The 10,067-nt window shown below is 36.7% G+C and overlaps 2 protein-coding genes across 2 annotated transcripts; both read left to right on the top strand.

Annotated features, from left to right (window-relative positions):
* Positions 1 to 813: 813 nt before the first annotated feature.
* On the top strand, positions 814 to 7,442 carry LOC107802221 (exosome complex exonuclease RRP46 homolog). Its single transcript, XM_016625677.2, has 8 exons — positions 814 to 1,033; positions 1,463 to 1,576; positions 1,970 to 2,070; positions 3,866 to 3,886; positions 4,633 to 4,705; positions 4,815 to 4,882; positions 4,994 to 5,126; positions 7,102 to 7,442. Exons 1-8 carry the CDS (start codon positions 928 to 930, stop codon positions 7,215 to 7,217), a joined length of 732 nt encoding a protein of 243 aa, XP_016481163.2. The 5' UTR covers positions 814 to 927; the 3' UTR covers positions 7,218 to 7,442.
* Positions 7,443 to 8,763: 1,321 nt separating this feature from the next.
* Positions 8,764 to 9,255, top strand: LOC142177272 (serine/threonine-protein phosphatase 7 long form homolog). The gene has a single exon (XM_075245744.1). It carries the CDS (start codon positions 8,764 to 8,766, stop codon positions 9,253 to 9,255), a length of 492 nt encoding a protein of 163 aa, XP_075101845.1.
* The last annotated feature ends 812 nt before the right edge of the window (positions 9,256 to 10,067 follow it).

Below are 10,067 nucleotides of genomic sequence, written 5' to 3'. Positions count from 1 at the left end.
GCGATCAACCACCACAATATGTTACCCATCACTATTATCAACCACTACCATCATTAAATACTACCGTTAACTACTATTATCATCCACTATCTACTACCCATAATAACTACTATCAATCAACACCACTACCAGCTACTACTACCATGTCGACACCCATAACCACCGCTGTTAGCCATCATCACCACCAACCACCATATAATTTTTTTAAAAATACTTTATTAATATAGTATTGAATTAATTAGTACTATTCAATTTGAATTTATACTTATTAATTTTTAAATAAAGAAAAATTTACTCATTCAGAGAAAACAAACACTCTTAATTATTCAATATTCAAATGTGTATTCAGATTCAAAATATTTTAATCTTAATATATATACTAATATTCAAATGTGTATTCAGATTCAAACATTTTAATCTTAATAAAAATAAATGAGGCCTTACTTCTTTTTGAAAAATATTTACTTGAAGTTGAAAAGAGAAGGTGTTTAAAATTGGAGCGGAAAGTGAGTAATTGGAAATTGCTTGTATGAACTGTATTTGGATTTTTTTTTGTTTGTTAAATTTAAAGTTTTGTGAATGAAATAATTATTTGAATTGAAGTATTTTCAATCCATTGTTTCAATATTTCATGTATATCTTAAATATTGAACTAATATTTGGTGCCCAAATGGCGCTGTTTATTACTTTTATCACATGAGAAAAAAAAAACTACTAAATTTTATTTTCACCAGATGTTCTATCACATATGTATTGTAAAGCGCGAAAAGTTTTAAAAGAAAAAGAAAATAACAGGGGCTGCAATGTAATTTTATTTTTTTCCTTCTTCTTCTTCTTCCTAACTTGCAACCCCATAAACCCTAACTAAAACCCTGAAGAGAGAGAGAGAGAGAGAGAGAGAGAGAGGGTTGTTGCACTTACAGAGCAATGGAAACAGATAGGAAGGATGGGCGAACAGCGAACCAATTGAGGCCGTTGGCTTGCATTCGTAACGTTCTTAATCGGGCTCATGGCTCTGCTAGTTGGTCTCAAGGTATTTTATATCTACCCTTTGAACTCTTGATACATTTTGAACTACAGTTCTAATTTCTCTTCGTTTACTTGTGGTGGAAAATTTAGTACTCCTTTTTAAATAATTAACTGTCGACTTTGAAACAAGTTATTCGTCACCTGAAATATCACTATCAGGATGTGGTCAATTTTGTTCTGTGGAAGTTAATTTACCACACTTAAAGTGGGATGAATTGAGTTAAAAAAAAAATATTGGTGTCTGTTGAACAATTTTTCGCATGGTTTAGAGTTAGCTAATTTTGCTCATTTAAAACTGATTTCATGAGATTTTGTATCACTTTGTTCTTCTCTCATGGTTAATGATATTCTTGTGTTCTTGGAATTGCCTTATTTAATTTTCATTTAAAGTTGGATTTCATAGAAGTCTTGAGATGGGTTTATACTTGTATAGGGGAGACAAAAGTTCTTGCCGCTGTTTATGGACCAAAGGCTGGAACAAAGAAGAACGAGAACCCGGAAAAAGCCTGCTTTGAAGTAATTTGGAAGCCAAAAACGGGGCAGAGTGGTGAGTTCCCCAAAATGCAGTTCATTACTTCATTATTTCCAAGGTGCTTGGTATCTGATCAAAGTTTATGTTCAGAATAGTTTCTTCTTGCGGAGAAACACACATCCAAAGTTACTACAGATGCTTGACACTACTGCTATTTGAACTTTCTAAATTGGCCTTTTTCATGCACTTCTTGTTACTAATTGATGACAAGGCAAATTGCAGTATTGGATATTTGATATTTTCATTCACAAATTGTTTGGTGTGTATCTCTTTTGTTGCATTATATGTCTGATGATTGTAATATTGGTTTTAGAGACCTCCTTGTTATTTGACTGGGATGTAATAATGGGGCATGATCGCAATAGAAGATTCTCCTTTCGTTATCTCAAAAGTTCACTTTGTGTTTAGGTAAAGCGGAGAAGGAGTATGAGATGATTTTGAAGAGGACTGTGCAAAGCATTTGTGTTTTGAATGTTCATCCAAATACCACCACGTCAATTATCATTCAGGTGAGACAGTCTAAAAGTTAAGAGGAAGTTCATTCCATAGGCATTTGTTAACCTTGCCTGCAACAATTAAGATGATTACTTCGTGGTTTTGCCAGTTGTGTAACTGTTAGAGATTTGAATGTTAGTAGAAAATGGAAAGAACTTATAGTGTAAGACAACCTAAACTATTTAACACTAGAATGAAACTGGTTCAAATGGAGCAAGATGGATAGTGAGTATTCTTATAGCTGACTCCGACTAGCTAAGGATGGAGTTGTTTGTTGTTGTTGCTGCTATATATATGGGTTTAATTCTTCGTGTTGGTGGTGGACGAGTTGTTAGCTTTGTACTGTAGCTGTAGTCTGGATAGAGAACTTGAATTTGTTCTTGAATGGAAAAGTAATTAACACCCCATAACTTACAACTCTTACATGTTTACAAAGATTGTAGTTCTTGAAGGAAGTCAGAAGGTAAAAATATTTCTAGGGCAGTAATGAAATTTTGGACAGTCTCTTCTTATAAGGTGAGTAATTTTGTTGTTATTGGGGAAATTCCGGTATACAAGCAATATACCAGAAAGTAGAGCCCCTTACAAGAAAACATGGGTCTCTACTAAAGTCACCTATATGCAAACTGGAAACTCAAGGGTGCACCAAAAGGAAATTAGAGACATCAAGCTATTCCCCAAATAAACAAGGTCTTTCTCTACCCCTTCGAACGCCTTTCTATTTCTCGCCTTCCAAACTACTCATATAAGAGCTAGAGGAGCAACATTCCATGCTGATGGTCTTCTTTTCCTAATTCACTGAACAAAGCTTCTTTAGTGTTCTCAGCATCACTCATTGTACTCCCAAGAAAATGTTGGATAGTTTTTACGCAGGCTTATATGAAAATACTGCTCAATATTGCACTGAAAATTTTCAAAGTTAAGAAAACAGAAGCCTGTTGTTCTGTGTGAACACTAACAACAGTAAGAAGATAAAGAACGTACCATGTAAATCAGAATTTTCGAGGCAGAAGGGAAAAGCAAAGTAGAAAGATGTTCATTGTAGCAGTTACAGTTGTCTAAAGAGAAGAACAGTAATAGGAAAATAGGAAGAGAGAGGCCGTAGGATAAATGTAGAGGAACAAGCATAGGATATCCCCTCTTTACAAGGGACCGGCACCATGCAATTAACTCAAAGCATATTAGGCTGTGATCTGATTCAAAGAGCGTAGTACAATGCATATAAAGAGGATAGGGTACTTAGATGAAGACATAGTAACTTAGACGACAATGGTTATGTTACAGTCACTTAGAGCCCAGGCCTGCAGTAGGACCTTTTAAAATCCCTCTAATTCACTTTTGAAGGATTAGAGACAATTGGGCAACATAGACGGTATGCATATTATTTCTTGTTTATTTATCGGCCTTTTCACTTTGTTTCATCATTTAGTCTATTAAGCATGAAAGCTGAAGTGCAAGTTCTAGCCACTTTATTTGGGGGCTAAAAATTATTCGCATCAGTGTGCTATGATATTGGAATGCAGGGTACGCATTGATGAACATTACGTTTATGCCCATCTAAGACAGTTGTGTTGAGGTTTTGACATCTTAGTTGGGTGGTTATGTGTCATCTGAAAATCGTAATATCAGATAGCTTATGAGTTCAATGTGCTGTTGCAACTTCCTGACATAAAAGTAGGTTTGGTCTTTTGGGTATTTCTATGCATTGTCATTTTGTTAGCTCATTTCTTTTTGTTTGCGAAGTGTATATATATTTGTTTGATCATAATGATAGCTCCAATCAAACTGAAGTAGTTAATTTTTATGCAGGTTGTCAACGATGATGGAGCTGTATCCTTAGTTATTAAACTCCTTCTCTTGCTACAGTTTGGACGATTTACACTGATATCTGAGAGTGCTCAGGGATAATGGGAAAAGAGCTCTCGCCAATTTGAATAAATGATCAAACCATCAAATAAATAAGTGAATGAGCACACCGCTAATTTATCCCAGATTACTTAGAATAATTCTGCTGTCATAAGGGCCTGGGATTAACTGCTTCTTCATATTCTATACGTGTGTATTTATTTATCTTGCACTTTGAATTGTAATTATGTTATAATCATCCCTTATTTGGTTCCTCCTAGATTTTCAGAATTCACTTTTCAGTATAGTGCTCCAAGAATCTTGCTTCTAGATTAGAATGCTGGCTATATTTTCAAGAGTCATTCATTTTTTAGGACAGTTGGTATTTTATAGTTTGGTGACCTATTTTGTGAGGCCCTTGAGAGAAGGGTAAGCGTGAGGACAGGGTATACCTACCCGCCAGAAGTCCTAACTCTCTTTATGGTCTCATTTTGACTTTTGTAATATCAAGAATGTTAAAATTTTCAGGAAGTGACTTCTAATAAGGAGAATATTATGTAACAACGAAACATTTATTTTGAAGAAACTCCGCAAAATGACCTATCTTTTTAAAGACTGCCTATGTCTCGTCTATCGTGTGATGTTTAAATTCTGCATATTACTGAAGTTAAGATCATTCTTCAACTTTGATTCGTCAGTCAGGAAACTTCCTTGACTGCACTTTTCTTAAGCTTCTTCCATGTGCCATAAATGCAGTATGTGCTGCCCTTGTGGATGCTGGGATTCCTTTGAAGCACCTTGCTGGTATTAATCTTCCATGTGCATATTGTGATGAAGCATAATTATTTGATGATTTACTTAATGCTTCAGTATGAGGAAAGATGAAATGATGGAGGGTTATTGTTTTTTGTAGTTGCAATATGTTGTAGTCTATCAGAGAGTGGACATATTCTACTGGACCCTAGCAAGCTAGAAGAGCAGGTTGTATCCGTTTAGTCTTTTATGTAATTCATTAAGCTTTTTTGGCATTCTTAACGATCTCGTACTCATATAATAATACTGGTGTATAATTTTCTTTCCTGATGATAACAGAAAATGAAGGCGTTTGTATATCTAGTTTTTCCTAACTCGACATTATCTGTGCTTCCTGATGAATCATTGAAAGTGAGAGGTGAACCCACGGAACATGGACTTATAACATCTTTTACACACGGTGTAATGTCAGGTAAGTCGGAATCTATGTAGTTACATTCCTAATGTCATTTATAATAATATTTCGTAGAAGTTCTTTTTACTGATGTGATTTTTATAGCATCAAAGTTGTATCAGTATGTGCTTATATGCCCGGAAATAAGCAGTCTATGCTTAGCACTATACTTTTATTATGTTTGATTGGAGCTTCATTACCTCACAGTTCTTTGTTATTCTGCCTGGTTCTGAAATTATGGGTTTCGGTTGGAGCTTGTGGTTCTTACAGTAAATTTGTCAATGCTGAGAGGTTTGTCAGCAGTTTGTTGATGCAGTTTGTCTCTAGGGGATAGTTATTTGTCTGGTTTCTTTATAATTTCTCTCTTCAACAGAGATGCATTTTAGCTGTTTACCTTCAGCATGATGTTTTACCATCGCTCTTAGTTTTGTGGTTCACTATAGATACAAACGTAAGTTTGGGAGTTTGTAGTGTGGTTGCATTTAAAATGGCAATATCTTGTAGCTCTGCATCATCATGACTCTCGAGTGATACCATTAGTGAATTTCTTGTTTTGGTTGCCACGGGATTTGTTCTTTCTGATTACACGTTTAAATAGAAACACCTTGGGTTTTGGCTCACCTCTCAATTTTTTTCTTAAATCCCCTTGTTTGAAACAATGTATCAACATTTCTTTCTTTAACATGTTAGAATTTCATTATGGATATATCAACATGCTCTGCTTATCCTTCTCTGCAGCTTATGTGTAAAGCCAAAACTACTTTGAACGACAAAAAGATTATTTTGAACTTAGCATTTTCATTGACCAATGTTAACAAGCTTCACTGCTCGCTTGCACTAAGCTGAACTTGCAATAAATCAATTCAATTTTGATTCGAAGTAGGAGAAATAGGATAAGGTTTAGTTATAAAGAGCCATGGAAGTATATTGTCCAGCAGGAGCTTAGGTCAAATAGAAGACTCACTCGAATCAGAACATTTTTTATCTGAACATATGCTTGTTATGATTGATTATTACAGCATTATAGTGCAGCGCTACTCTATTTTTTTGGGGTTGTGGATAATTCTGTTGTGCAGCACCACTCTTAACTCCCAGTTTTATTTTGGAGGGTTAGCCTTTCTCCGTAAGTATTGAAAGCATAAACATAAAATGAAATAAGTTGAAAATATATGAATATGAGTTAAATAGACTGAAGGATATAGTGTAGCGGTCTATGGAGTTGGAATTAAGACAGCGGGGGAGGCCAATGTTCGAATTAAGCAAGAAAGATAGGTGATTAAAAAATGATTTTAAGTCCTGGTGGGACAAAGTTATTTGGTGGCTGTACTGGTGGAAGGATACTGGTACCCGGAGAATAGTCAAGTTACGCACAAGTTGGTCCAGACATCATTGTTATTTTTGGAAAAAAAAAAGGGGGGAGGGGGGGCAGTGAGTTAAGTAATTGCAACGGTTGTAGTTGTAGTTTACTTGTCAAAAAGTTTGTAGTTGTAGTTTGATTGCAGAGTCAATAAATGGAATTAATACTGTAAAGTTGCTTTGATTGGGAGATGTATCTTATGGAACTTAGAAGCAGCATCAGATCTTCTGGTAAATTTGAATTTAGCAGAGACGTATGTTGCTTCCCCCTAACCTCCTCTTATATATGTCACTCTCCCTGCCATCTGACCCTTGCATTTTCACATTGCATGGTATCTGGATGAGAGTTAAAACGATTCACTTTCTGTTAGATTGGCATTTTGGAGTCTCATCACTTTTCGAATTTTTTTGTAATGTAAGAAGATAATTGTGTTTACCAATTTAAAAAGAAAAGAGTAGCATTTTTCTTTTTCAGAAAATGGACATCATTTTTGATAAACTAAACTGAGAGAAGAGTACATTCACTTTAGGGGGAGTTAATGTTGTGTGGAAAGAGTTTTTGATAGTTGCAATTTGGCTTTTGTTCCTTAAGAGTGAGTTAATCTACAATTATGACTAAGAATTTTCCTGTATTCAGTTGATGACTACATTCGCTGTTTGGAGCGAGGACGTGCTGCCACTGCAAAGTTGTCCGATTTTCTCCGGAGAAGCTTGCAATCACAAGTCCAAAGTGAGTCATCCAAGTTGGGTTAAGTTGAAGGGTTGGCAAGAGTGAGAATATCACGACATTGCAAGTCCCATGATTCCTTCTTGTTGGGTATTCCCTGTCCTCGCCGTTGTAAATTTCTTTGATGATTTTGGCTATTAATCAAATGGCTCCGGTGTGGAATGTCATTTTAGCATATTCCCCGGGGAAAATGTATGAGACAATGATGTTGATTTTGAAAAAGAATTTCATTCTGCCCCTGCATTTATTCACGACTAGTTTTTCGGCATATACCGAATCATTGTATACGATTTTATAAAATAATATCAATATTATCAAAATAAAGATTTTAGTGAATAATTATACACAAATGAATAAAGTGCAAGTTTCTGTAAATGATTAATGTTGATCGTTGTATGATGACTTGTTTTAGGTTATTCCCGATGTAATTTGCTTTCATCTGTTTCGATTAGTTTCTTTCATGATTAAGACTCTTGTTTGTCTAAATTAATATCTCTCTTGAAAATGCAATGTAAAATTGACCCATGTAAAGAAATATGTAAATCTTCAAGTAAGTTAATTAGAGGTTTTAAATTCTTAGATAAGTTACCTAGGAACTACAGATTTGTTTTGTAAACTACTTGCGAATTCTTTCACAAGAAAACTTTGATTAAGTAGTGTCAACAAAAGAAGTTTATTTGAATTTTTTTTTGGGAAAAAGTTCACAAGTAATTTCCCATGAAAAACTTCATGTAAATCCCTAGGAAACTCTAGGCCAAAACTTGTGGTAATGTGATTATTTATTTGTTTAAAGACTAGTGCCCTTTTAGCGTAGTAAAATGTAGAGCCTTTTAGCGTAGAATCCCTGTAGTTTAAGTATCTTTTATACTGATAGATCAAACACAATCTCTGTCCAATTAAATATGATAAAAATTAATTATTTAATTTACAAAACAAACATACAAAATTATGAAAATATTTAAATTGACACACACAAGAATTCAGGATAGCTTGGTGCTACTGGGCCTCAAATATCGAGCCTGGAACCCATAGGTATATACTCTGTCCAATTAAATATGATAAAAATTAATTATTTAATTTACAAAACAAACAGTCAAAATTATGAAAATATTAAAATTGACACACATAAGAATTCAGGATAGCTTGGTGCTACTGGACCTCAAATATCGAGCCTGGAACCCATAGGTATATACTCTGTCCAATTAAATATGATAAAAATTAATTATTTAATTTACAAAACAAACATACAAAATTACGAAAATAATAAAATTGACACATACAAGAACTCAGGATAGCTTGGTCCTACTGGGCATCAAATATGGAGTCTGGAACCCATAGATATATACTCTGTCCAATTAAATATTGTATAATTATAAAAAATAATTATTTAATTTACAGATCAAACATACAATTAATGTTGTTTAATTTACAGTAGACGACATGGACGTGCCGCCTATGCATCCCGGACCTGTCTCCGATGAGCTATTAGTGTTACAGGGCGATCATAGGTCCGCCTACGTATGGGAGGGAGAGTTATTGGTCCAGACTCTCCGCGCTAGGAGAGTGGACGACATGTGGGATTTTATGAAGGACAGAGATCTCCATCCTCGTGTAGTCCAGCGCCTGCGGGATACGGGCTTCTACATGATTTTGGAGATCGGACAGCTGCAGCTTGACTGGTCTTTGATCACGGCCCTGATAGAGCGGTGGCGACCGGTGACGTACACTTTCCACCTGCCCATTGGCGAGGCCACCATCACGCTGCAGGACATGGAGGTTTTATATGGGATGCCTGTTGATGGACTGCCCGTTGCACTGCCTCTGGCCATGAGAGAGATGACGCGTGGGCAGTATTTGGACATGCTGCAGCAGCTCACTGGTTTCAGGCCACAGGATGAGACTGCACACTCAGGGGCCAGTCGCATGAGTTTGACAGCTATTCGACAACATTTGGAGATATTGCACCCCGACATCATCGGGGAGACAGATGATCTGCATATTCACCGGTATACGAGGTTGCTGTTGCTCCTTCTGTTTGGAGGGGTCTTGTTCCCGAACACTTAGGGGAACCTAGTCAGCTTGCGATTTCTTCATCATCTTCAGCTGCTAGATGATTTACCCCAGTACAGCTGGGGTGCTGCTGTTCTCGCCTACTTGTACAGGCATCTGTGACGGGCGAGCATGGGCACCCAGCATGACGTATGTGGATATTTGCCGCTTCTACAGGTGATAACATATTCGAATACTCTGTCCATTCCTTCCAATTCTATCTAGTCAAAAATTTTCTTAAACTTTACGTCAACTTGGTATGTTAGGTTTGGGCCTGGGAGCGGTTCCTGCAGTTGCAGCCACCTCTACCACCATTACCTCCGGATGTATCACCTCCGTTTCTCCCTCTAGCTAGGAGGTGGGTTCTCCGGCGTGGTTATGTACGAGATTACGAGGCTCGGCATAATCTCCCCCTTTGCAGGGATGTGTTGGATATGCTGGAGGGCACACAGGTAAATGTGTACCTAAACTTACTTTGTATAGCTTCACATGTGTTGCGCATACTCACGTTTTCTGTTGTTATTTGATAGTTCATCTGGATGCCATACAACGACGACTTGATAGGTGGCTTGCCCGATTATTGCTCGGCCGGCCGACTAATTTGGAGCACTTCCGTCCCGCTCATGTGCCTCGATATTGTGGAGCATCATGCCACGAGCTTGATTACCACCGCCACCCAAACCAGCCGAAGGACATTTTCGACGGTCGTGTCCTGTTTGCGAGCATATACCACATTTGCGTGCATAAATAGTATCGCTAACATCCATTTGGTTCCGTATACGCGTTCTCTTCTGCACATGTATTCAACGCAAATAGTCCTTGTTACA

This window comes from Nicotiana tabacum, chromosome 23 (assembly GCF_000715075.1).
Source record: "Nicotiana tabacum cultivar K326 chromosome 23, ASM71507v2, whole genome shotgun sequence".
In the NCBI taxonomy this organism is placed as follows: domain Eukaryota; kingdom Viridiplantae; phylum Streptophyta; class Magnoliopsida; order Solanales; family Solanaceae; genus Nicotiana; species Nicotiana tabacum.
Note: the sequence above shows the minus strand (reverse complement) of the source record. Positions and strands in the feature narration are given on the sequence as shown.

What these genes read in the sequence shown, in the direction of transcription:
- LOC107802221 (XM_016625677.2), top strand. Translation starts at nt 928, where the DNA reads ATGGAAACAGATAGGAAGGATGGGCGAACAGCGAACCAATTGAGGCCG. An exon ending in CTAGCAAGCTAGAAGAGCAG is followed by an intron (nt 4,883 to 4,993) that starts GTTGTATCCGTT and finishes TGATGATAACAG; the next exon opens with AAAATGAAGGCGTTTGTATA. An exon ending in TACACACGGTGTAATGTCAG is followed by an intron (nt 5,127 to 7,101) that starts GTAAGTCGGAAT and finishes TCCTGTATTCAG; the next exon opens with TTGATGACTACATTCGCTGT.
- LOC142177272 (XM_075245744.1), top strand. Translation starts at nt 8,764, where the DNA reads ATGTGGGATTTTATGAAGGACAGAGATCTCCATCCTCGTGTAGTCCAG.